Genomic DNA, 27,592 nt, shown 5'->3' with positions numbered 1-27,592 from the left:
GCTGACCAAGTGAGCTACTTTGGAGAGATCATCGTGACAAAATATATGTAAACATGGGATATAAGTAGCTGATCTTTGTAGAGTATATATATATATATATATATCTACCATGGGGATCAAATATCATCTGATTTGGAGGTTCGAAATTCCACATTCATTGATTAGAAAGTGAGCTCTCGGTCAGCTTAAAACTATAAAATACAAAGGAAGTTGATTAGGGATAAGATGTTATTGAGTTCATTGAGTCAAAGCCAGTATAAACATATGAGGAGGATAGGTCATCCTTATAAAGGATGTGTTTCCCAGTCCATTAGTGGTGGTTTGAGCCTCTAAGATGGTAAAAAAGATCATGTTTATTCGTTTGAAGGTGGCAACTCGATCATCCTTTTCGGCTGAAAAAGAGGACAAACAAGGACTAAACGATGTATCACTTCTTCTTTTCTTTAAAGATGAGTGACATGTCATTTAGATTAAACCAAAGGAATTAGGGTTTTCTAATTGAGATTTTACAAACTTCAATTGGGTCCCTATTATTTCAATTCTATCATATGCACCCTCAATTGATTCTAAAACTTTTTAATTTTTGTAATCACATCCTTGGAAACTTTGATTTGATTCCTTTGATTTGAGCTCCTTTTTTAAATTAGTCCTTGGTTTTTAATTTGTTCAATTTGATCCTTATCAACCATCAAACTTTTAATTTCTTTCAAATTGACCTCTGATTTGATTGATTTCGGTTCCCAAGCTTACACACATTTTGCACTTTGATTCTTAGTTTTGAGATTCTTTAATTTGGCCCTTAATTGATCCCTGAACTTTTATTTTCTTGAAATTTCACCTTGATTTCATCCAATTAAACTTGTAAAAATTAAATTTCATCTTTCAAAATTTCAATCTTATTAATTAAGCTTCCAAACTTAATTGTTTACCAATTAAGTCCTTAATAAAATTAATTTGACCAATTTAAAGTCTAATTAAGTCCTTGCACTTAATTAATTCTTTTAATTTTGTCCTAAATTAATTTATAAACTTGATTAAACCTTTAGTTAGAAATATAATTCAATCAAATCAGCCTCTTAAAAATCTAGTTAAGTCCTTAGACTTAAGTTTTATGCAAAGTCATCCAGATTTTCAAGTTAAACTTGAATTTTTACTGGTTTTCACATTTAGGTCATTCAATGGTGCAATCGAGTTTCTAGAAAAGGTGAAAGATCCAATTTGGTCCCTCCATCTCTCATTTATGCATGTAGATCATTCTCCAACATGTTCTTACCAACGAAGTCATTTTTCTTCTTACATCTTTTTATTTTTCAATCTTTTTCTTTTTCTTATTTTTATTTAAAAGAAAAGGATAATTTTAGAGAAACCCAAAATTAAGTTATGACAATGTCTACCTCTTAAGGCATTGGCTCCTGATAATAAGTGCCAAAAATAGAAACTTATTTTTATTTCCTCCCTTAACTAGTTTTGTATGAACTTAACTCATACACTATCTTAAATTCTATATCCTTAAAATTATTTCCAAGTCTAATTTCCAACTCTATTGGGCAATAGATACAACATTAGTCTTTGGAATCTTTTCCTTATATTTAGATCTAGCTTATATTAACCTGTTTAAATATTCTTTAATAAACTCCCTAAAGTATTATTTAAATTTCATTAAATCTATTAGCTTAAACTAGAGTTTAGTTTTTGAAAAGCGAGCTTTGAAAATTACTTGCATTTCTTTCTAAGTATGTATTGAATTAGGTGACAAGTTAATATACCAAGAAAATGCCCTTAGTCAAAGAATAAGAATTAAGGAACAACCTAAGCTTTAAATAATCACAGTTTGCAACCTATTTAGTCTAGGAAATGAACCTTACAATGTGGTCAATGGTAGTGAAATGCCCTTGTCCATTAAACAAAGTAAAGTATAGGAATTTAAAAAATGCATGATATGGAAACTCCTATCTATGTATTCTAAATATGGTCTATTGTAAGTTGGTCCATGTACTTATTATACCCTAAAACCATAGACTTTCTCCATTATACCCAAAATATATTTTGAATCTAATGATGAAGTGATTTGGTTTCCTCCCAACTCTACCGATCCATTTTCATTTTCCACCTAATTTATCCATTTTATCTTTTCACTCTTCTAACTAGAGCTTGCCTAACCACTTTGTGATTTCATTGGTTTCCTATACTAGGGGTTTGTTCATTGCAGGATTTGGATCATATAGAGGATTCCTACATTAGGGGCATTGTATTATACCTTTCAACATCTCAGTAAGTATCAATGTATAACTTTTTAGGTGGTTTTTCTTTATTGGGTTGCCCTATAACCCTTCATAGCTTATTATCCAATCTGGTTTCCTACTTTCACAACCACTTATTTTGGGATTTTGTACACTGCCTTTCCTATTATATGTCTAAATTCTGTTATAACTAAATCAACCTTTTTTTTAATCATAGCTTTTAAATAAGAATTGCATGTCCATCGAGGTTCTTTTCAACCCCATGTTTATTTCCCTATCGAAAGCCTGCAACATAGCTAGTTCATGCTTAATCTCTTTTACTATATTCTATCACTCTTTAATTTTAGGCTCTAATATTGTATGAGTGGTTTGACTATTGGCCAACACTAAGTCTTAATAATGATTTTTAATAAGTTTCATGTTCATTTTGTATTACTTTTTATCTATTTAGTTATGACCTGAAACTTTACCTCAATTAAAGTACGGGCTTCTTTGAACTTAGTCTCAAATTGAGCCTATCTTTTTTTTTTATTATAAATAAGGCACATGTTTCAGTAGCCTCCTTCTCTTATGAGGCTTTTTTTTCTTTGATTGGAGGGTTCACCTTTTCCTCATCATCCCATATTAATTAAGGTTTTGCTAATCTTCTTGATATCATTTTATTAAATTCCAATTATCTCTCTCATCATGGTCGTCAAAATATGTTATGGGTTCTAAGTGTGTGTCTCTATTAAGAAGACTTTAATCAATTAGAGTTAAATATGGTTTTTGGTATAGTTAATGGTATGGATATAATTTCCATTAATATATATATATATATATATATATATATAGTATACAAATAAATTTTGAGTTAGGTATAAGTCAGGTAAAGTAATATCCATTACCCGTCCAAAACCCAACTTTTTCCTTTCAAGTTTTACTCGAAACTAACTCAAAAAATAAATATCCATAAAATATCAAATATATTTGAATCAGTTTGGACATGTATCTATCAAGTTCAGATGACATTGTCATCTCTAATCATGTGTTTTCTTTTTCACCTACCGCTATATTGAGCAATCAATATCAGACTATGACCCCCTAGTAAATCTCATCATAGGGATGCCAATTTAATTTGAACTTGATGGATATCGGCCCAACCCAAATGGGTGAGTTTTTTATATATAGTTATATTACATGATAAATAATGAGTAAGCTATGAATATTGTTAAACTCAACTCGAAACTAACACAAAATATATATTTATATTATATAGATGTATTTATAGAACATTTATATTTTTTAATACAATATAATATATACATATCTCAATATTGACATAAAACACACACACACACATATATGTATGTATGTATGTATGTATGTATGTATAATATTTATTATTTAATATATATATATATATATATATATATATATATATATATATTCAGATAATGGATACACATATGGATAGTCGAATCTTGCTGGATAGTTTATGAATATCTAAATTTCTTTTTAAATAAGTAATGAGAAAAATATGAATATCAATAAATCTGACCTGTGGATAATGAATATGGTATGGATATCAAGAAATGCAATATGTAAACACTCATGGTCATCCTTACCTGCACATATGGCTATATTCATAATTTTTAAACTATCTTATACTATAATTTTTAAATTCTGGTTATTTTTATAAATTATAATTTTTATTAGAATTGTAGTTATGCAAGGATATGAAGCTATATAAATTGTCATTGAGCATTCGTTAAGCAATGAGAAATAAGAAAATATCAAACACTTTTGATAACATTTTTTTAATATATATATATATATATATATATATGTAAAAAAAAAAAAACAACAACAACAAGGCACTCACACTCGTTGTTATTCTTTCAAGTTGCTTATTTCTTGAAATGAATAACATTCCATCGATTCCATATTAAGCTACAAAGCCAAAGGAGGTTTAAACTCTAAACCTTCAAGAGTTGTAACTTGGTCAGAAAAGCAATAGCAATCCAATCCATCTCCACCGGAGACCAACGCATATTATTGATCCCACCCACTGATCCATACCACATTTCAGGTTCCGCCTGGCCTATAATGTTTTCTGGTCCGTTTCCAGCCTTACTAGCCACATCCCATATCAAAGCCCTTGAATCATCACCTACCGAGCATATCTTTCGTCCTGTACATGGAGCCCAGGATATAGAATTCACACTTGCCCTATGCTTGCTAAGCTCCATTAAAGGAGTTGAAGGAAAGCGAATGTCCAAAATTACAACCTTGTTACTGTTCATGCCGACTGTGGCTATAAATCTCGGGTCACTTTTGTTCCACTCTAGCCTTAACAAAGAACAATCCTGCATTGGATTTTCATAAATTATTGTTGATCTCTCTTTTTTTCTTAAATCGCAAACCCTAACTGAACCATCACCTGATACTGATGCGAAAATATTGAACCAACCCCATGAAATATCATTCACTTCTTTATCATGTGCAACTAATTGAGCATATATAGTTTCCTTCTCTATATCCCAAACAACAATGGTGGAGTCAACACTCGAACTGACCACACGATGAACATCAAAATCAGCCCAATCAAAAGATGTTATGGCAGAGTTGAATTCACTACACTTATTGCCATTTAGGAGAGACTTCAACTCAATTCGGTCATCGTAAATTTGCCATATACGCATGTAGTCCCCGGAGGTGATGATGATATCAGGATTTGCAACATCCTCGGAGGGGAAGAACATCAGGTTTGTGGGTGAATAAGGGTGATCGAATATTAGGCGGTTATCGGTGGTGAAATCAAAAGTGTCGCTGTTGAATTGAACAATTTCCACCTTGTTGCTATAGTCTTCAAGGAAACTTCCTATGGCAAGACGTGTTTTTTTGTCACGTCGGGCAGACCAGGCTAGTGAATATATAGGCCATTGAGCTACGTAAGTGCAGATGACTGGTCCTTTCTGTGAAGAGCTTTCCATGGTTGCTTTCATCGATTATTGACAGGTGCACATAAGAATGCCCTCCGGTCGTATGTCTCTGCATGATATTAGAATAAATAAATCGGAAAATCAGAATCTGAATTTTGAAATCTTCTAAATCTATTTTGCAACTTGTTTCACTTGAAATCACCCTAAAAATTTTAACAAACTCTTTTATAAAAGTATATAATCTCTCTAGAAAATGAAAATTAAATGAATTTTAAAATAGTTTAAGGATCTCTCAATCTATTTTTTTCAACATTATTAAAGGTATAAACAACCTCTGTTGAGTTCATATCTTAAAGATGAATCTATAGACATTAAAATTGAAGCTATTGGTGTTTGAAATCCAACCACCAAGGAGTTTCCTCTCTCCTCAAAACTTTTAACAACTTTCTTTATAATTTATCAAGATTTATGAACTGAAATGTAAAATAAATAAAGTTTAGATCCTAAAAAAAAACTAAAATAAGAGGGATGAATAATAAAAAAAAAATTAAACATGATAGCTAAATTACAGTTTTTCGTATTTTTTTTGACAAAGGGCCCTATTTCCTTTTTAATATCAATTTCAATCCTTTATCTTTTTTCACTTGTTTGTTTAAAATATGTTAAAACTCGATCTGTAAAATTAGGTATCAATTTAATGCTAAAATATTTAACAACATGGAAGGCAAGTAAGATAAAAACAAATTGAAAAATATTTTAATACATGAAACAATGAAAACAAATAGGACTTAAAAAGACTGAATTGAAAAAAAGAAGAAGTTAAGTTGATGAAATAGACAACAAAAGAATTTTGAGGGACATATATTGAAAAACAAATGATTGTGAACAATGAAGTGAATAGGAAAATACAAGATGGTGAATAGGGGATGCACAATTAAAAGCCTAGCTATCGTAGTATATAGTTAACTAGCTATTTCACTAGTGTTTTGTCACGGGTTAGATATTTTTTTTCTCAATAAGACAATATTTTCTATGTGTTTTTTAACATAAAAAATCTCAATCGAAATCAAAAGGTTCATGTAAGCGTTTAATTAAATAAACCAAGAACTATTCATGCAATCAAAAAAATTATGAAATTCAATTTTTAACCAACCAAAGTTAACTAATCACACATGTGACTCGGGTCATGGACTTAATTGGGCTAAACAAAAAAAATTTCAATAAATTTTTATATCAAATAAACACTTATAAAATTAAGAACCAAACAAATACCGAGGCAACATAATAAAAATATCAAGCCTAAACAAATTACGTTGCTCAATTAATAATCCTCAAAATATTAAAAGATAAAATTGAAAAAAATTAAACAAGAAAAATGAATTGAAAGATGAAATTGAAAAAATTAAGCAAAATATTATGTTGTGGGTCAAATAGATTTTTTTTAGCATAAAAAAATGTCTAGGTGTTACTAATGTGTTTTCTAGTCGAAAAAAATTTAAACCGTGTGGAGGTTGACCCGATCAACTTGACGGGTTCAAAGACAACTCTAACAACCGTTAAAAACATAGTTCCACTAAAACAATTCAAGACAACATCTTTTTAAAATAAGTATTGAGATGAAAACATATTAGATCGACCCGGGTTAACCTATCAAATCCGCAACCCAGATCATGAGATCGGGATAAACTCATAGAAAACTAATCAACAGCAAATGTGAAACTCAATTCCCAATTAAACCAATATTGAAGGATGGAATTGAAAAGGAAAATCAATTAAAAAAAGACCAAAAAACAAACAACTCGAGTTAATCTGTCAAAGTTGTAACCTGGATCATGTGACTAGGATAACTCCATAGAAAGAAAATCAAAATAAATTATGAAGCTCAATTCTCAATCAATCTAATGTTAAAAGATGAAATTGAAAAAATAATCAATTAAAAAATATTAAAAAAAGACCCAAGTCAACCTGGGTTAACCCACCAAACATGTGATCTAAAAGAGAATGTGATAATCTCATAGAAAACAAAAAAAAAAATATGAAGCCTAATTCCAAATCAATCAAATATTAAATGATGAAATTGAAAAAAAAAATCAACTTAATAAAAGAGATAAAAAAAACCTGATTTCTTTGTGACTTAAGCATCAAAGGGCTTCATGTTCCAACAAGAGATTTGTTTTGTAGGAAAGCTCGTAGACGTGGTTAGTCACACTAATAAGAGACTTGTTTGTAGGAAATCTGATTTCTTTGTGAAACTCTTTCAAAACTTCATCAATGACATTGTCTATAGAAAAAACTAAACAAAATCTAGCTCATTCCTTTTCATTCCTTACAAAAGAGTAATGCTATGTAAAAAATTCTCTCTATAACCTTTTGTGGATCTATTAGGGTGTGGTATCACAGCCTTAAACCTTACTTCATCCCTAACCTTCATGATCTCTGTATTAAGCTCATCTCTTATTTCAGTGTTATCATTCTATCTAAAAAAAGCACGACTGATCTCTTTTCCATCTTCCAATGAGAAGAGATCATCGATTCAACAAAAATCCAATTTTTATGTTAAGTTTTTTCAAGACTTCATTAGTTCAGATTAAAAAAATGAAGAGCAGTGTAAAAGTTAAAACCCAATAGAAATGCTTAAAATGAACAGAAAGCATGCCTTTTTAATACTACAAGACACTTACTAATAAAACATCAATGGAAAAGGTATTCTTATTTTAATTTATGTTTTTAGATGGAATTGCTTATATAAATTATTATTTTTAATTTCAAATTTTCATTAGATATAATAAAAAATAAAAAGAAATAACTTCACTTAAAAAATAATTAAGAAATATCTATAAATTAGATTTAATCCAAAATTAAATGTTCCTCCAAATATTTCCCTAGCATTTGTTTCGTTATGAAAAATAATTATCAAAAGAATATTCCAGTGATTATTCAAATTTTTTACCAAGATTTGATTAAACTAAAAAGAAAATTCTTTGAAAGTAAGGATTATATGGAATAGTATTTTTTCACAAAACTTAAAGTTTCCTCGGATATTTCTCTTTCATTACTAAAAATATTTTTCCTATAATTCTCTAATTCATCCCATTATTTTCTTCAGTAGTGCTTTTCTATTTTTTATTTATCTCATTATAATATTCTTATCATTATTTTGTGTAGATATTGTGGTTGATTATTTTGTTGATGTCGTTATTAATTGTTATATAGTTTGTAAGCGTGGGTATGATGATGATAAAAGATACAGTAGGTTTATGATTTTTTTTTAATTTTATGATTTTATTTAATATTTTAGATTTGTATTAATAAGATGAATTCGTGTAATTTATTTTTTATTTTATTTTTACATCTTTTCAAATGCATAAAATATAATTTAATTAATTATAATACACATATATTTGTATAAGTGTATGTATGTATACGTGTGTAATTTATTTTTAAATTATCAATGGGATTTGAAATATATTTTTTAAAATAATATTATTTTTATGTAAAACCATACCTTTTTTATATGAATATGTAAAATCATACCTTTTTAATATACCTTCACATGAATGAAACAAAGAGAAAAAAATGCAGTAATTCATTCATCTACTTCAATACATAGCAAAGTTTAATTTTCTACCCATGACAACCTCTTAATATAGGACACTTAAAACAAGAAAAAGTAGGTTTCTCTAATAAAAATAAAAGAAAAAAAATCATTATCCCAATTTATCTAAGAGCTTCATTTTGAACATATATTTTTTTAATATATTTTTGTAATTTACGAGCTTGATGAACCAAGATTTTATAAATTATGGGCATAGTACCCTTAATCTCTTAAAAAACATTAAGTACAGATTTTTGATATTTTTTATCTGAAAGAATTTCTTTCAGTCTATACGGACATTTTTCTATATTTTTTCCTACTTATACCCCATTTTTTATATGAGCAAAACTCACTAGTCTACCTAAACTAAGAAATTAATTAAAGTCTTCATGTATTTTATCACAAACACTGGGGGGATATTGATGAACCAAGATTTTATCAGTATGTTTTTATATATCTTTTTTAAAAATTATCGGATCAAGAAAAACATATGAGTATAATTTTCCTGCATTCTCGAGCGCGTTGGGCTTACATACGTCATCACCAAACATGCTCCCATGAAGGTGTGTTGGGTTTGGTACTAGGTAGACCCAAAAGTTGTCGAGTCTGAAGCTGGCCAAACCTAAATGTCACTGAGTCTGGCACCTACCATACTCATATACCACCTGGGTCTAGCGCGTGCCAGACTCAAGCACCATCTAGTTGTAGCGTTTGTCAGACCCAGCTCTTGGGTCTGACAGGTGCTGCCAAGCCCACTAGCTTGGTCTGGCGCACTGCCAAGCCAACACAGTGGGTCTTTCACGTGTTATTCGAGGGTGTCGAGCCCCAGGGTTTTTGTTATCACACCCCGTGCATTGCTAGATTTGCTACACCGATGGATTCAAATATAATACTTGAACCTAAAACCATTAATTTTATAGATTTTTACATAAAATCTTAGAGGAATTATTTCTCAACAAATATGTTTAATTAAACAAGTCTATACTCCACTTATACCATTAGGTATATTAAAGTCTCTCATGGCCTACTAATCCAGCTCACGATACAACTTAAAATATTATAAAAGTGGAATTACACTACAACCCTTTCTCAACACAAAATAACAAGACTTATGGGTTATAAATATACCATGAATCCTTCAAAATAAAAAGTTCATAATCTTTATTTTCTATTGTATACATATTTAAGAGCATCTTTTTCTAGAATATTATTGTACTTTCTCTATAAAAAGATGCTTACTTAAGCATTCGAGAGTCCTCACATCCATTAAATGAGACTTTTTGCAATCAAGTACAAGCTATCAACCACCTTGATCTACCAAGCATCAAGTACAAGCCCACATCCATCAAATGAGACCTTTTGCAATCAAGTACAAGCCATCAACTACCTTGATCTACCAAGTATCAAGTACAAGCCCATATCCACCAAATGTGATCTTTTGCAATCAAGTACAAGCCCACATCCACCATGTAGATCAAGAGATCTACCAAGTACAAGTTATCAATCATCTTAACTATGAAGAATAGATGGGATTGGTTGGACCATTTGTTTAGCTGATTACCCAATCCGGGAGCCATATTATTAGATTACTTGGTTTTTTGGAACTTGATCAAAACTCTTATATAACAAAAGAAACCACAAACTTCCTTTAAAATCTTTAGAAGGAAACACCAGTTTTAATTTTAAGATGGAAAGTGAAGTTTTTTTTTTTTTTAAAAAAAAGAAAACAAATTATAACAAAGTGAATCTACACGAAACAGAGGGTGTTTCTCAATAAAGATTTCATTTCTGAAATAACATATGCATAATTCGTAACCTTGCAAAGCTCTTCTGGACGAAATCAAATAACACGTTAAAGAAGCTAGTAAAGGCAACTACATTATGTGTTCAACTCCCATAAACACTCAAATGAAAAATAATATAAATATAGAACTTGTTTGCTATTATCTCCCTTTTATTTATTAAATAGAGCTCAAAACAATTTTCAAATATAAACATACATGCATCGTGATATCACAAGACTCCCAGCTGGTAGCAAGAGATAGAGAGAAACTTACAGTAACGAAAGAGACCCAAGAGCTGACCAAAGAGACTCAGGACCACCGCCGACTGGCCCCTGCAAAGGGAGGAGCAAGGAGGTTTGTGTTTTTTGGACAGATGCTAGGAAATGGGCAGCTGTTGAGTGTTGAGACAATAAATAGCATAAAATGCAATGTATTATTCAGTATCTGTGTTTTTGGCAAAAAAAACTAGTTGGTCCTTTTAATTTAAAAGGCCTAATCCATTTATAACTTAGTCCTTCCGTTAATAAGTTGTTTATTTGTCACCAATTTATTTTTTATTTTATTTTTTCAAAATACTCTTCTGAGTTCTGACTATACGTTAATGGAAAGAAACAAGGGATAGTTTGGTCATTTTCTAAAAACTAACGAAGGTATAAGGAACCAGGAATTATAAGCAGTCAAGAATAGAGGGACTGAGTAATTATATGTCTAAGAATAGAGGGACTAAATTGTTATTTACTCAAATAAGATTCCAATTTAGAATTTCAGATGGGAAGGGAAGGTAAAGCTAACGGTCAAGTACTCGCGAGGGAAAAGCAGATATGGGATGATCACTTTACTTCGGAGTCAGGCTGCACGTTTTGACTATCTACTTTCTTTTCATTTCTTTTATTCTTTTACGTTTTGCTACGCACATAATTATATTTTAAATTTTAATTTGATAAAAACTAAAATAATTTATTTTTTATTTATAAAGATTTATTTTTTATTTATTTTATATGTAAAATAACTTGTTTTTCATTCCTAATCAATAAAGTGTTGAAAGATAAAATTAAAAAAATTGATAAAAAAACATAAAAATAACCCGAGTCAACTTAGATTAATAAGTCAAACTCGTAACTGGAGTGATGAAACATAAATAATTTCAGAGAAAACAAATCAAAACAAATCATGAAACATAATTTTTAATAAATTCAATGTTAAATGATGAATTAAAAAAAAAATATCAAGTGAACTAGTCAAATTTTAAATTCAATTCATAAAATTAAGATAATCTTATTAAAAATAAATTTTAATTCTTAATAAATTTAACATGGATATAATTAATAAAAAAAAGGTACAAATTCAAGAGGTCGACAGCTCACGGAATGTGCCTGTCAATAGTAAATGAAGACTCTATAGACGCGTAGGTGGGTGAAGATGGATTTGATGAAGAAAACTATAGCTTCAAGTGACTTTCTTTAACTCAGCAGCAAACAAAAAAAAAAAACACATTTGACCCCGTCAAAGTTGTACCTTAGCTACTCATTATCCTTGGGAAAAAAAAATATCCCGAAGGCTAATGGACATATACGAAAACAACGAGAAAATTGCAGCAGCAAGGGTATTGGACACTGGAACTTTAAAAACTCTTAATCATCTAGATAGTGGCGTAGTAATAAGAGCTTGGGATCAAGAAATTTGTTTTCTTGATGGTCTCAGGTTCGAGCCATGTGATTGCTCATATGATGGCCACTGGAGGCTTACATGGTCGTTAACTTCAGGGTCCGTGGGATTAGTCGAGGTACGCACAAACTGGCCCGAACACCCACGTTAAACAAAAAAAAAAACTAAAAAAAAACTTTAGAAACTCCAACTGGCCGCCATCCACCCTTTCTTCTTTGATAATCATGACTTCATCCTTCTTCTATTCATAGTTACATGGCCTTACCTAGTACAGTTGGGATGACCATGTCAGAGCTGAGAAAACTAGCAGAGCAAGCACAGGCCAAACTCCTCTGGGTGCTGGAGAAAGCCCCAGCTGACGCCGAGCTCTCATGCGAATTCGGCAACAATCCGAGAACTTGGCTTCCGCTCCTTCAAACCCCTTCCCTCACCGAATTCCCTCTTTTGTTCTTTTCTTAGAACTTGAACTCTCAGACCATGCACGATGAAGGGAATATTAACGGTTTTGTTATTAACCAGAGCCCTTTTCCTAACCCTAAATTTACCCTAAACCAAACTCTAAACTACTTTGATCTTAAATTAACCTCGAACCAAACTCGTAATCCCAATCTTCAATCCCTGAAATCTAAACCCCTGATCTCTAACCCAACTAACCTTAACTTTAAATATAAAATTTTAAAATCCAAAATCTCAAACCTATAATCCCTAACGGTAATTAGTAACATTGTTTTTGGATAACAATAACATGTGTAATTTTAAAAGTTGTTTTTATTTGTTAATTATAAAGATAATTGATGTTGATTATAAAAAAATTGTAACGATGTCTTTTTTTTAATATGTAAATATCTTATTTGAAATTATAAATAATTTGTTTTTAATGTTCATCTGTAAATTAATGATTTTAAAATTTTTTTATCCAAAATAAATATGAAAATTCATAATATGTAAGAAAATATTAAAATCAACCTGATAATTGACCAAAACAATATTACAAAAAAAAACCTCATAACTATAAAAAAACACAATATAATAACATATCTGACAATAACTAAATAATTGGCTTCATCAATAACACGACTTCCACTTGTCATTTCTTTTTTAAGCCACTCCTTTACATTCCAATGTCATATCAGTTCCCCTAATTAACCTTCTATTTTATTTATCATCTCAATTCTTTTGATTTGATTTGGTCTCTAATTTATGTTCTTATTTTTCTTTTTTAGGTTTTCTTTTTCCCTTTTTTTTTTGTGTTCTTGATCCTTTCTCTTGATGTCCTTTTAAATTTGGTCCCTTTTTCCTCTTGTTTTTCTTCATTTTCCTCCCTGTTTTTCTGTCTTCATCACTTATTTTGTTATGATTTTTAAATTTTTTTAGAAATATTTAAAAAAATTTAAAAATACGGTTTGTCAAAATTAAGTTAGAAAAATATCCTTAAAAAATAATCAATAGTAAAAAGTAAATTCAACCCCCACTTTAAATTAAAAAAAGAAGATAAATATGAATAAATTAAAAAATAATTAATTTCTAAAAATAGACTATTATTTATAATGAATTCTAAGACAAGGGTTAATCTTTTTTTTATTTTCTTATTTATCCTGAATCACATATAAATTAAGGGACTTAAATCTATCTTAAAATATATAATATTATATTGGTAGCTTATTGATGTGAAACATGTAGATATAAAGATCTATAAACCTACAGTCAAATCGACCATTTCTAGAAAAGCTAGATTCAAGCCTGTGATTTAGTTTAACATAACGATAACATATACTGAGACATCAAAATTATAAAAATCAAACCCTCACTCAATGTCTGTAAAGAGACACGAACGAGTAATATGGAAAATACCGCAATTAAAACACAACATAACATTTCAATATCAAATAAGCCTAAATAAAAAAGGAGAATTTGTTTCATTTTCCTTTATTCCTCCCTTCTTGTAAAATATAATAATTATACAAGTATGAACCTATTGATTTGGTAGTCCCAAATCTCTTTTTTGTTTACAACTTTTTACACTTTATTTGGAAGAGGTTTGCTACACAAAAGGCAATGTAAGGTGACGTTCTGTGTAAACAAATTTCTTAGTACATGCACTTAGTTTAGAGGTGGATATATGTTATTTACATATGATATAAGTTTAATGAAATTCAATATCCATATATATAAAAGTTGATAGAAAATATTTGAATGTTCAGCACAAAGAAAAAAAAGAGAGAATTATGATAAACATTGTAAAGTTTGTTTTATTCACGATGACATTTTCCCTTTAATATTTGAAAAATTACAATTTACAAACCGAGTCAAAGCCTATATTTAAATTTTGATTAAAAAATATATATATTGATAGCTAAAATTTGCCTTCTCTCTTTTCAACTAAAATCCTTAATTCTCTTCTCTCTTTTCAACCAAAATTCCTATTCAAAATACAAAGACAAACCCCTCTGCCAAATTAATCAAGATACAACATCTTCCACCCGCCAACATAAGTTGGATTTGGCTTAGTTTTCAAATCAAAACCCATCAACAAATAAAAAAAATCATAGAAAATTAATAATTTATATGAAATTATAGAAGATAATAAGATAAAAATAAATAATAGTCAAAATAATTAGGACCGAAGTTAATATAAAAATCAAATTTAATTAAATTCTAAAGGATAAAATAAAAAAAAATTAAAATAAAATATATAGCAATCAAAAGATTGATGACTAAATTTGATATAATCTACAAATAACATGATATTTTTGAGTTTTTTGCAACTCTATAAAATATATTTCTCCAAAAATAAAAAAAAACACTTTCTTAGAAACCAATCTAATTTTCTCTTTTATTGAAAAGTATTTTTCATTAACAAATTTTTGATAATATAAAATAAAATGCGTATCAACTTAACTTTCAAAGCATATCCATTTTCAATAGTTATAGAAAGCTCTTAACTAAAATGCTATACATTTCTCTCCCTCACTCTTTTATCATAACCTTTTAGTTTTTAATAATGTTGATATAAGGTGTGATTTTTTATTGATTTGCTAAGAATTTTTTTTAATGTTGTTCAACATGGTGGTTTGGAAGAGGAGGTTAGTTGAGGTGATGGGAGAAAAAGACAGTCGTGATTCTAGTGTTTTTTCCTTTTTGTTTTTGTTTTTTTATTATAATATTTTAGTTTTTAAATCAATTATAATCACAAAAACATTTTATAACTTTTTTGTTGAATGAATTATGTGTTTTATATGCTATCAGTTAATAGTAGTATTTAAAATGTAATTTTTTAAATATAAAAGTAAAAGTACAATCATAGAATATTTATCATAATTTTCCAAGGAAAAAAAAAACTAATCCATACCGACAATCGCCCCAAAAACCCACCCATTTAGCTGCCCCGTCAAAAAACAAGTGTGAGCCGTGGCCCGTGGGCACTGGGGCTGCAGTCTGCAACAGGGATGATACAAAATGCAATTATTGAAGGGAAAAGAGGGCATAGAAAAGAAAAGCCCTAAAACATAATGCAACACAACAGCAACAGCAGCAGTAGTAAGAAGTACTGTTTGAAATTAACTAACGGACACACGACACCAAGCAGGTGGCTCCTCCTCTTTCTCTCTGGTTTTGGGACACATCGAACTCTCTTTGTCGGAGACCAGAATTAAGAGAGGGTGCCGTGTCTCTGTTTCCTCTTTTTTTCCCAGCTTTTAATAATAACCCACTAAAAAATAAACTAAAACTAAAACTCTCTAAAAATTCTGTCTTTGGACTCTTACTTACTTAGAGACCAGCCTTAACCTGCACCCCGCTCTCTGCTTATCATACGCCACTCCTAATAAAAGTCTCTTGCATGACTTTGCTGTAGTGGGTTCTTTTTTTCTTGAATGTGAGTATCAAAATACCTTATTTTTACTCTTTTTATCTTGTCTTCACGACTTTCTTGTTTCTTTCTGTGTATCAAGTTGGGTAAAGATCCCCAGTTAATGTTTTTTATTTTTTACTTCTATCTGGGTTTTACTGGGACTTAATTATTCATTTCTGATTTTCCTTTTTTGTGGTTTATTAGGGTTTTATTGATGATCAGCTGGGGTTCAAGATTGTAGCTTTGCTTAATCAAGTTATTTCTTGAATCAGTTTTGACATAGTTAGGGTTTCCAATTGTGTGTTTCAATGCAATTATATTGATGGAAGAACAACTCTTTCTCTCTTTAAAATTGAAAAATTGGGTTTTGTTATACTTGTTAGTCTTAGGCAAGGTGAAGTGGTTGTTTCAGTGATGTGAAGTAGAGAGCTGTTCAGTTCATATCTGAAAAAGCTTGAAACTTTATGCATTTTATCAATATTAGTGTTATTGTTACGTTCCTGTTATATTTCTTGTAAAGTTCAAAATTTTATGTCGAACATTAATTAAGCCTTGCATTTGTAGTATTTGATTGTGCGGTAGTTGTGAATGAAAAGTTGATTTGCATTTGTTGATACTGTTATAGGAAAGAGAGATTCTCGATATATCTGGATGGCGTGGACAGAGAATGATGCTGGTAGTGTGAGAGAGAAGGAATTGATTGAAGATAATGGTTTCTTGAAAGGATCACAGCCTTCAACTGGCACTAGTGGCTCTCCTGTTGTTTCATCTCCAGTGCAGAAGGGGTTTGAAGGGAAGGATGCACTCTCTTATGCCAATATTCTTCGGTCCAGAAATAAATTTGCAGATGCTCTTGCTCTTTACGAGAGTGTCCTGGAGAAAGATAGTGGAATTGTTGAGGCTTATATTGGAAAAGGAATATGCTTGCAGATGCAGAACATGGGAAGGCTTGCTTTTGATAGTTTTGCTGAAGCTATCAAGCTGGACCCACAGAATGCATGTGCCCTGACACATTGCGGTATATTGTACAAAGATGAGGGTCGTCTGTTAGAGGCTGCTGAGGTATGCTCATGCCAATTAATTCATCTTCTTCATGAGAAAAAAATATCAGTAAATAAGATGTCCATGGTAATCAGAAGTTAGTACACCCAGTAAGCTTGTACTATAATTTTTTTTACAGGTTGGATATAACTCTGTACTATGCAAATTGTAAAGTATTCGAATTGCAGTTTACAAGTTACTATTTCTCCTTTGTTTAGGTGTTTTACTCTTGAATTATTTTGTAACTCATCACCATCTGCATATTAGATGCAATGAAAATGTGGATTGGTGATAGCTGATACTAATCACTAGTTTCTACATTCTTTGCATGATAAATTGGAACTGGGAGAGTTTATAGTCTGTGCTCATAGCCCAGCTATCCATGCATGTTTATGGACTCAGACGGATGCCTCATCCTGCATGTGTTGAATGTAAAGCTAAAAGTAAATACTGTTCAATTGAAGAAAATAGATAATTTATTGTTTTTATCTATTCTGTTGTGCGACACTTACTTTTAGTTCTCCTTTTGAGCTTCTGTATTTTCTTGTTACAAAATGTTCTGGGTAGCTATGAAATTATGGTCTATCAAAGCCAGCCTGAGAGCTGCAATGCATAAGGATGTATTGACCATGTTTTACCATAATATTGTTGTGAATACCATTCTACAAGTATTGAAACTATGTCTTTGCAAGTCATGTGTGTTTATATATGAGTTGATCACACTCGGGTTTGTTTGGCTTTGCAACTATTTATGTTAAAAGTTGACTTGGAAGAGTTTATTGATTTTTTTTGGTGTAGTCGTACCACAAGGCTCTGAAAGCTGATCTTTCATACAAGCCAGCTTCGGAGTGCCTAGCCATTGTTTTAACAGATCTTGGAACCAGCTTAAAGCTCTCTGGTAATACACAAGAGGGAATTCAAAAGTATTATGAAGCTCTTAAAGTAGATCCACACTATGCGGTAACTTAATGTCTTTAGTCATTCCCACTCCCAAAATTTTTTGCTTCAATGTTTGTTTTCCACTCTTCATGTATAAACAGTGAGACTTCTTATGTGCAGCCTGCATATTATAACCTTGGTGTTGTATACTCTGAAATGATGCAATATGACACTGCCCTTAGTTGCTATGAGAAGGCTGCAATGGAGAGGCCCATGTATGCTGAAGCATATTGCAACATGGGTGTCATCTATAAAAACAGAGGTGACTTAGAATCAGCCATTGCCTGTTATGAGAGGTATCTCTACTGCTTATCAAACCATGCTATTGGGTCCTACATGTAAGGTGTATATGCCTTCGGTTTGCTCTGCCTCTGCTGATGTTTGTTGCTTAATTATATTGTTGTTACAGGTGTCTAGCCGTGTCACCAAACTTTGAGATTGCAAAGAATAATATGGCAATAGCATTGACAGATTTCGGAACAAAAGTGGGTTTTTCATCCTTCGTGTTTAGTCTTTTGATAGCTGTGAACTCCCATTTGCAAAGTCTTTCTTTAGATTCAGTTTGTTTTATTTACCGTCAGTTGTGTCAATGAGAAGCTCAAGTAGCCTGTCTTTTCATGAAAATTTACAGTAGAATGTCATTTTTCTTATGCGTGTTTGATTTTGGATTTAGTCATTTGTGTATTCAGGTTAAACTGGAGGGAGATATCAGCCAAGGTGTGGCATATTACAAAAAGGCTTTGTATTATAACTGGCACTATGCTGATGCTATGTATAATCTCGGTGTTGCTTATGGCGAAATGCTGAAGTTTGAGATGGTGAGTGATCTTTGGGAATTTTACCATGTTCTTGTCTATGCATGCATTTGTATGTCTGTTCCTCTCCCGCAATGAGATTCAGCAAATTTACAGCAGCTTGTAAACAAAGTTGAGTTTGGAATTTATTTTTCATTGATGCTAGGTTATATGTATAATTATGCACGCACAAGTTTTTAGCTATTTTTATTTATTTTTTCATTACAGTAGTTTTATCATTCAGTGATTCAGTAAATCTATTCTATTTGAGCAGGCAATTGTGTTCTATGAACTTGCTTTCAACTTCAATCCTCATTGTGCTGAGGCATGCAACAACTTAGGTGTAATATACAAAGACCGAGACAACCTTGATAAAGCCGTGGAGTGTTATCAGGCAAATTCTGATACTTGTGCAGATTCTAAGTTCTCACTCCTGTGTGTCTGTCGCTGAAACCATATTTGCCATTGTTTTTATTTTGCAGTTAGCTTTATCAATCAAACCAAACTTCTCACAATCATTGAACAACCTTGGTGTTGTCTACACAGTCCAGGTCTGAGATGGAGTCATGCTTGATGCACATTTTTTTATGTGATCATATGTCTGTCATGGTTGCTGACCAGATCCTTTCTGTTTTGTAGGGTAAAATGGATGCTGCTGCAAGCATGATTGAGAAAGCTATCATGGCAAATCCCACATATGCTGAAGCATATAATAACTTAGGTCTCTCTCTCTCTCTCTCTCTCCCCAACACGCATCTTTGTCCACATGCCCCCTTGTGAGAAAAAAAAGGGTTACACTGTAAACTCTGATGAGTTTGTTTCTGGGATGTTTGTCAACTTCTGATGCAAGTATCTTACATTTTAATTGTACTGTGACGGTTTGCCTATTTTAAATTTGATTCCTGTAATATATGGAAACAGAACTCCCCCCCAAAAAAAGGACTTAATACTGTTTTTTTTTCTTTTAAATATCATTTTGTTATCCTCTGTGTAGGAGTTCTTTATAGAGATGCTGGCAATATATCTATGGCCATTAGTGCTTATGAGCAATGCCTGGAGATAGATCCTGATTCTCGCAATGCAGGCCAGGTGCTTTCATTCTTTTGGTTACCTCAAGTTAATGCTAAATGCTTGTGAGTGCCGTCAGATGTCATAAATGTCAACAATGTCACTCCATATGTTTGCACTGGGACCCCCCCCCCCCCCCCCCTTTTTTTTTTTAACTGGCCCAATGACATGAATAGACAATCTAGTTTAGATGTGGAAGGCTTTAACTATAACATTAAATGGGAAGGAATTGAACATTCTTTCTGAGAGATGAATGGGTTTATGTGTTGAGTTATGATTGTTGTCAATGCTTTCCATTGGTTGTGTGGAATTATGCCTAACAGCAGGAGTTTTGCTTCACCTTCTACCTTCCTTCCTTTCTTTTTTTTTTTTTTTAAGAAAAACAAAAAGATGTGAAATGTTAATTGGCTTAGTTAATGAAATGGTGTTTCTCCTTGGTAAAAAAAAAAAAAAGATATGAAATTAATGATATGGTTTTTCTCCACATGTTCACTCATCAATGAAATTTTGTACTGTTTGAATTTCTTAGACACAGTCAGAGTTGATACCCAATCATCAAAATAGCTCATGTATTCATACACATTGTCTGTATGATGGGTGTCAGATCCTCTTTATGTGTCATTGCTGTCTCTTAACTGTATTTATGAACTTTCAATGGCAGAATCGGTTGCTTGCAATGAACTACATAAATGAGGGACATGATGATAAGCTTTTTGAGGCTCATAGGTAGGTTTAGCTCCTATAGACTGGGAATTTTTTTTCATTCCAATCCTTTTTGAATCTTATGACGAGCTCACTGCCTTAAACTCCTAATGAAGCCATTTAATGTTGTATGTTCTTTTGGAAAATATTCTGAATCCTGATATGAGGTTTGGAAGACTACAAGCAAAACACAATCATGATCTAAAATAATTTTTTTTTCGAATAAAGAATTACATGTGTTGAAACATTTGAGGAAGAGCTTTATCAGCATTCAATTGAGAATGTTCTTTGTTACGTCAGTTTTATACCTTCTGTTCATTGTAGATTTTGGCATTGGATGATATATCCTCATCTGTAAGCTACTACAATTGTATTTCCATCTACTTTTACATTACAAGACTGGAGTTTATTCTTTTTGGGCTTTAGAAATGATTTTTGTTTTGGCATTTTCATCAAATTACATGGCTCATGGTATTATATTTTGCTTCTTGTTGCTTATATATAAATTAAATGCAATAATCTCATGTTATGTTGTAAGTTCTTGACATTTCATAATACTGCCAATTTTTATTTTTACCTTTTAGCACTTAAAAATCTTTAAGTTTGGTGAGCCTTATCTGAAGTCAATTGCCTACATGCAGGGACTGGGGTAGGCGCTTTATGAGATTGTATCCACAGTACACTTCATGGGACAACCCAAAAGTTCCAGATAGACCTCTTGTGATTGGATATGTGTCTCCGGATTATTTTACTCATTCTGTATCTTATTTTATTGAGGCCCCTCTTGTCTATCATGTCTATGCAAATTACAAGGTGGTTGTTTATTCAGCAGTTGTGAAGGTATGCATACATGGTTTGTTTCTGTTACTTGTTTATTGATTTGTTAGTCTACACAGTTGTGTAACTTGGATGCTGTTTGCCTCAATTAAAGCTCGTGGTTTTTTTTTTTTTTTTTTATAAAAAGAATCTGGTTTTAAACATAACTGATGGTGAGAGATAGCTAATCTGTAGACAGGAATCTTATTTGAAAGGCTAAAAGGAAATGGATCACCTGAGTTTCCAATGGTAGATTATTTGAGACGTCCAGAAAGTGTGTCAAACTCTCTCCCCCTTCTGCCATTATTTCTTCATTGGTTCTTTGCTTTGTTGCTCACGAATGAAATGTGCAATTATTGGGTGGCTATTTTGGATGGCACATTTAGGAACATGCTTATGCTGTACATGGTGCAGTGCTACTTCTGGTTATAACTTTGATTCTAGGGCTTTCAGTTTCTTGGTTATCACTTGTCACTTATGTTGCGGTTATTGCTGCCATTTTATGCACTTCCTTCATACCACCATTGCTCAGCATTATTGCCAACCATTAGGTACTATCTTCATTTGCAATTATTTGCCACTCTGATGGTCAAGTCCACAATCTGTAACATCCACACAACAACTCTGTGCACTGGATGCTAATCATCACCATGATTCCACGTAGTCTATGTCACTCAATTGGAGCATTCTGTAGCATGCTTACAAATACTGCCAAGACATTCATGAGCTACTTTGTTGATAATCTGGATTTTCTTTTTCTTGTAATTTCAGCCTGATGCAAAAACGAATAGGTTTAAGGAGAAAGTCTTAAAAAGGGGTGGGATATGGAGGGATATATACGGGATTGATGAGAAGAAGGTTGCAATCATGGTCAGAGAAGATAAAGTTGACATATTGGTAGAACTCACTGGACATACAGCTAACAATAAGTTGGGAATGATGGCATGCCGGCCAGCACCTGTTCAGGTATGCCTCAGATTGTTTTTTTTTTTTTTTTGGGAAAGAGTTTATTTATTTTTGTGTAGGAGTTCATTTCTTAATGCTATGTTTCTAATAATCCATTCATAGTATATCTGTGTTTAAGAAGTTGTATATGCTCAAACTTTTATGTAAATAATGAGTGGTATATATTTTCTGTATAGGTTTTGGATTTATTGATTTCAGCAATCATTTTGCATTCGAAAGCCAGTTGGTCTATTGATTGTATTTTTGCTTATATATACGGCCACTTCTATGGATAGCACATTGAATTGTGGAGTCCATATTGGCTCTACATGTATTAGCACTTGACATAGCTTGAAAAGGCCAGCCTTCTGTACACTTCATACCTCCCTGCTGCAAATATACTTCTATTTTGTTTAAAATTGTAAAAATACATACATATGTAACTCATTTTCCTGAACCTCCAATAATGGGAATATTCCTTTTCCAGTGGTCTGATGGTCGATGATGTGAGTATGAGGAACTTGTTAGATTTGCGCTTGTAGGTAGCATGTGCACAGTTTCATGAAGAGAGATATTGGAGTAATCCTGGTCATACAAATTTGTTAAAGTCTAAGATACTTTTTGATTGGTTCATCGTTAGCATGTCATTGGGATCTGATTGAGGGTTGGATGATTCTAGAAACCATGAATAATTAGCTAGAAAATTATAATTATAAATGGATGTTAAAAGCACAAAACTGATATACAAGACCCAAAAGAAAAGGACAAAAACTCAAGAAGCATTTAAAAATATGCTTAAATGTAGACAATACTAGCACATGCCAAAAATAAAAAAAACCGCCAGTGCTGTGAATGTCTCAGATTCTGTTCCTTTTTGCCCAACTTAGATTTTTTTTCCATGTGAATTGTACTAGTAAACACAGCTCACTGTGGGACTTGGTCTTTTTGCCCAACTCAGATTCGGTTTGTCTTTATTTTAGGTGACTTGGATTGGCTACCCAAATACAACTGGCTTGCCTACCATTGATTACAGAATTACTGATTCATTCGCTGACCCTCCTGATACTAAACAAAAGTAGGCCCTCTTATTACTTTCTTAAAGTTATTTTTCTAAAATATAGCCCAGTAGAATGATTTATTTTATGTTATCTGTGCATGGTATGCTTGTTCAATGACAGGCATGTTGAGGAGTTGATTCGACTACCAGAATGCTTCCTTTGTTATATACCTTCACCAGAGGCTGGGCCTGTTGCTCCAACTCCTGCTCTTTCGAATGGCTTCATCACATTTGGTAGCTTTAATAATTTGGCAAAGGTATTGGTTACTTCTGTGATTAGACAAGTAAACCACTATCTATACTGGAAAAATTATCTGATTGCTTCTATATTTTGTGTCCTTTTTTGCCCTTTTTGTTGTTTCTTCACATTTTTTCCCCACAGATAACACCTAAGGTATTGCAAGTTTGGGCTAGGATACTCTGTGCAGTTCCAAACTCCCGCCTTGTCGTGAAATGCAAGCCATTTTGCTGCGATAGTGTTCGACAAAGATTCCTTACAATGTTGGAGCAGCTGGGGTTGGAACCACTGCATGTTGATCTTCTGCCTCTAATTCTTCTTAACCATGATCACATGCAAGCTTATTCTCTAATGGACATTAGGTATGATTGTCGGTTTTAATATACTTGCAACCACCTTTTGTTTGATCTTGAAGATGTTCAGAGAAGCAAAATGTGCTCTTTGCTCTTTATATGTTAGGTTGATACCTCTTCTTCTATCACCTGTCTTCTGGGATTTATTTGCATTATTTAGATATACATACTTTTCTAGTACACTTCTGGTTTGGCATGTGAATCTTCTTTAGGGTTCTGTCTTATTTTATTTATATGATGTAGCTTGGATACTTTTCCATATGCTGGAACAACAACAACATGTGAATCTTTGTACATGGGAGTTCCATGTGTTACCATGGCTGGTGCTGTACATGCTCACAATGTTGGCGCGAGTCTTCTCAGCAATGTCGGTGAGGACCTTTCATTTCAACTTTTTATTTCAAGCCTATCTTAACTTACTATGGGTTTGTATGCCTCATTGCATTTGATGCCCTTGATTTTTCTGTTTACAAATTGCTTGTCTTGTGATCGAAAGTACAAAAGTAGGTTTTGAGTAAAAACTCTGCTTTGTGACAGTGGATAACCTTTTTAAAACCATGATTTTGTAAACTCAATACACTTGAAACCATGGTTTTGAAATAGCTATGATTTGATGCTTTTTCAAAACCATGGTTATGAAAACTCAAATCCTTTAACAGAGCCAATATCTAAAGGGGAAAAAAGGAGGTCATCAACATGTGTGCCTGTTAAATCGAAAATGAAACATAACTTTTGGATTTATACGAAATCTTCTGGGATAAACTCTGTTGGAATGAGAATCCAATGTCACTTTGCACTGTGGTGATTCTAATGGTGTCACAGTATGCATTTCCCACTGCATCTGTGTTGTTTTTTAAGTTCACTGTTCACCAACAAATTTCATCTATGCTGTTTTCTGATATTGAAATTGTCATGATCGAGTCTGTTTGGTATTGTGGTAGCGGTTGCGATTGTGGTTTGAAAAAAGTTGTTTTATAAAAAGTACTTTTAGTTGAGGTTAGTTTTGAAAAATATGTTTGGTTAAAACTGTGGTTAAAATTGAGGATGAACAAAAAGTAGTTTAATGTGTTTGGTTAAAAAATGCTTTTCAAATTGAGGTTATAAAATAATTAAAAAATACATATATTAATATTAATATTGATGGTTTTTAATTGAAATATTAACGATTTAACTACTGCTATTACATCATGCAATAAACAATACTTTATATAAAGTATTTTTATTGTCAGATTAAACTATGTTCAATTTCATCATGTATGAAATCTATTCAACAAAGACTACAGTTTTCATGGTTTCCTGAGCGTGCAACAACATAAGGTAAAATATCATTAGGAATAAAATTGGGATTGCGATCAAATTCTGCAAATGTTACGACATCATACGATCTCCTTCAAATGTAATTATGTAGTGCCATTGAATCATGTTAAACATTAGTTTTTCAAATAAAACACAACATTGAGAATTTTTCAGATTTTTTTTTATTTTACTGGGTCACATCCGGTTCAATGCATTTAGGTTTGGGCTGGACCCGGTTCAATGCATTTAGGTTTGGGCCGGACCCGGTCCGGCCCATTAATAATGGAGCTGATCTCCACTGTTCACGTGAATAGTGGAGACATGGAGAAGTGCAGAAGGGGAAGGGGAAGGGGCGGCGGCCCTGGGCGGTGGTGAGGGAGCTGCGCTCCACTGTTCTTCAACGTGAACAGTGGAGTCTCCACTGTTCACGTTGCAGAACAGTGGAGACATGGTGCAGAAGGAGAAGGAGAAGAAGAAGGGGAAGGGCTGGTTATTCCTCTGCTGCAAGGCGCGCCATTGTTATTGTGTTGTAACACAGTTGCAACAAAAGCAGCCCCAAGCTGCTTCGAAGAAGGGGAAGGGGTGGTTATCCCTCTGCTGCAAGGCGCGCCATTGTTTACTGTGTTGCAACACGGTTGCAACAAAAGCAGCCCCAAGCTACTTCTAAGATTGAAGCCACCGGGTTGGAAATTTTTTTAGCTTCTAAAATCTGAAGCATAATTTATTTGAAATGAACTGAAACGTTTTTGTGCATGCTTATGAAAATTTTCTTTTAGCCTTTTTTTAGCTTTGATTGAGGGTGTTCAGCTTGTTTTTAATTACTGTGGACGTTGTGACTGATTGTAATGCAGGGTTAGGACATCTGGTTGCAAAAAATGAAGAGGAATATGTTCAATCGGCACTGCAGCTGGCTTCAGACATTGCGGCTCTCTCGAACTTGAGGATGAGTCTCCGGGACCTTATGTCTAAATCTCCTGTTTGTGATGGACCAAATTTTACTCTTGGTTTAGAGACAACATACCGGAACATGTGGCACAGATACTGTAAGGGTGATGTGCCATCTTTAAGGCGGATAGAATTGCTACAACAGCAGGAGGTTCCCAAGGAGGTACCTATCAAGAACACTGATTCAACAAGGATTACATCCTCAAGAGATGGCCCTCCAGAATCCATCAAAGCTAATGGATTTAGTGCAGTCTTACTGCCCAAGGTCGATCATACTATAAACTTAGGCTAGCTGAGCTGAAAATAAATTATCTGGTGAAACAGGTGTCGAGACTGCCTGGAGTGCAGTGCTGCGTGATGGATAAAAACGTCAGCATGTATAGTATCTGTAACTGTATCTGCTGGGATTTGAAGCTGGTATTGACTGAGTTGGCAATCCCCCGTTACTTTGCAGAGGGTCAATTTTTTTGGTAAAGAAGTGGCAATTGTTTGGCAGTTTTACATTTCTTTGGACCAGAAAGAAATATAGTCAATTGGGAAGAGATGATTTGTAGGTATCTGTATCACATTTTTTTAAAGCTTGAATCATAGAAATTAGTGGTGGCTTGGCTCTTTAACCTTTAGACTTGAAAGCACTCCCAAAGCTAACCCTTGGGCTGGGCAGATCACCATACAGGGAGTTGTGGTCTCGTTCCAGCTGCTGTGTATGGATGTCAGTCTGTGATCTCTTAACTGTGAACATGGTGAAATACAGCAAAATATTAATACTTTGATTTACTGATCCAAATGTTGCTGCCTATTACAGCCAGATAGTTGTCAAGAGTCGATAGTTCTTTGACAGCTAGTTGTCCGAGAATTTGTGAGTTCTTTTCTTATTTTTGTTTCAGTTGAATCTATTGCATCATTTGCTGTTCCATTGCTTATCTATTATTATGGATGCCCTGGATCAAAATTTATTTGCCAAGAAACAATTTGTTCGGTTACCACTGGATAATTTTTGTCTGGGTTATTTCCTGCACCTAAAAAACCTATATCTAGGCTGTAAGAAACTTTTTGGTGTTATTAAACCCGAGGTTAAATTTTGAAATGAAATTCTTGAGTTTAAAAATTAAATTGTGTGGAAGTTAATTTAAAAAAAAATCCAGGGAAAAAAATAAAAGAAACACTTAAGTTAATTCAATCCAGATGAAGAAAAAAAATTATTATTGAATAGCAAAATTAAAAAATAAATAAAAAGGTTTTTTTTTGTTTTTAAATTGATGGACATGGACCCAAGACAAGCCCGCATGCGGGTAAGCTTTTTTTTTTCTTCTTGTTTTAGTGGGGCGGATCGCCCTTTA

General features: G+C 32.6%; 2 protein-coding genes across 5 annotated transcripts; one reads left to right on the top strand and one right to left on the bottom strand.

Moving 5' to 3' along the window:
* Positions 1 to 4,084: 4,084 nt before the first annotated feature.
* On the bottom strand, positions 4,085 to 10,977 carry LOC7465254 (WD repeat-containing protein LWD1). Of its 2 annotated transcripts, none has more exons than XM_002322778.4 (2): positions 10,817 to 10,977; positions 4,085 to 5,273 (listed from the first exon to the last, which is right to left on the bottom strand). In XM_002322778.4, exon 2 carries the CDS (start codon positions 5,225 to 5,227, stop codon positions 4,199 to 4,201), a length of 1,029 nt encoding a protein of 342 aa, XP_002322814.2. In that variant the 5' UTR covers positions 5,228 to 5,273; positions 10,817 to 10,977; the 3' UTR covers positions 4,085 to 4,198. The 2 variants fall into 2 exon arrangements, with proteins under 2 accessions (XP_002322814.2, XP_052303739.1); XM_052447779.1 differs by lacking the exon at positions 10,817 to 10,977 and adding an exon at positions 7,283 to 7,947.
* A 4,684-nt stretch (positions 10,978 to 15,661) lies between these two features.
* Positions 15,662 to 27,039, top strand: LOC7465253 (probable UDP-N-acetylglucosamine--peptide N-acetylglucosaminyltransferase SPINDLY). 3 transcript variants are annotated; one of them, XM_024587709.2, is made up of 19 exons: positions 15,692 to 16,082; positions 16,263 to 16,340; positions 16,684 to 17,120; positions 17,898 to 18,059; positions 18,159 to 18,334; positions 18,448 to 18,523; positions 18,728 to 18,856; positions 19,107 to 19,226; positions 19,315 to 19,383; positions 19,472 to 19,553; positions 19,827 to 19,921; positions 20,562 to 20,626; positions 21,244 to 21,442; positions 22,190 to 22,384; positions 23,344 to 23,438; positions 23,542 to 23,677; positions 23,803 to 24,020; positions 24,255 to 24,382; positions 26,159 to 27,039. In XM_024587709.2, exons 3-19 carry the CDS (start codon positions 16,710 to 16,712, stop codon positions 26,542 to 26,544), a joined length of 2,742 nt encoding a protein of 913 aa, XP_024443477.2. In that variant the 5' UTR covers positions 15,692 to 16,082; positions 16,263 to 16,340; positions 16,684 to 16,709; the 3' UTR covers positions 26,545 to 27,039. The 3 variants fall into 3 exon arrangements, with proteins under 3 accessions (XP_052303833.1, XP_024443477.2, XP_024443476.2); XM_052447873.1 differs by lacking the exon at positions 16,263 to 16,340 and having other exon boundaries at positions 15,662 to 15,794; XM_024587708.2 differs by lacking the exon at positions 16,263 to 16,340.
* Positions 27,040 to 27,592: the final 553 nt, after the last annotated feature.

The sequence above is a fragment of the Populus trichocarpa genome, chromosome 16 (assembly GCF_000002775.5).
Source record: "Populus trichocarpa isolate Nisqually-1 chromosome 16, P.trichocarpa_v4.1, whole genome shotgun sequence".
NCBI lineage: Eukaryota > Viridiplantae > Streptophyta > Magnoliopsida > Malpighiales > Salicaceae > Populus > Populus trichocarpa.
This window is presented reverse-complemented; position numbering and strand designations above follow the sequence as displayed.

What these genes read in the sequence shown, in the direction of transcription:
- LOC7465254 (XM_002322778.4), bottom strand. Translation starts at nt 5,227, where the DNA reads ATGAAAGCAACCATGGAAAGCTCTTCACAGAAAGGACCAGTCATCTGC.
- LOC7465253 (XM_052447873.1), top strand. Translation starts at nt 16,710, where the DNA reads ATGGCGTGGACAGAGAATGATGCTGGTAGTGTGAGAGAGAAGGAATTG. An exon ending in GTCTGTTAGAGGCTGCTGAG is followed by an intron (nt 17,121 to 17,897) that starts GTATGCTCATGC and finishes TTTTTGGTGTAG; the next exon opens with TCGTACCACAAGGCTCTGAA. An exon ending in GCCGGCCAGCACCTGTTCAG is followed by an intron (nt 22,385 to 23,343) that starts GTATGCCTCAGA and finishes TCTTTATTTTAG; the next exon opens with GTGACTTGGATTGGCTACCC.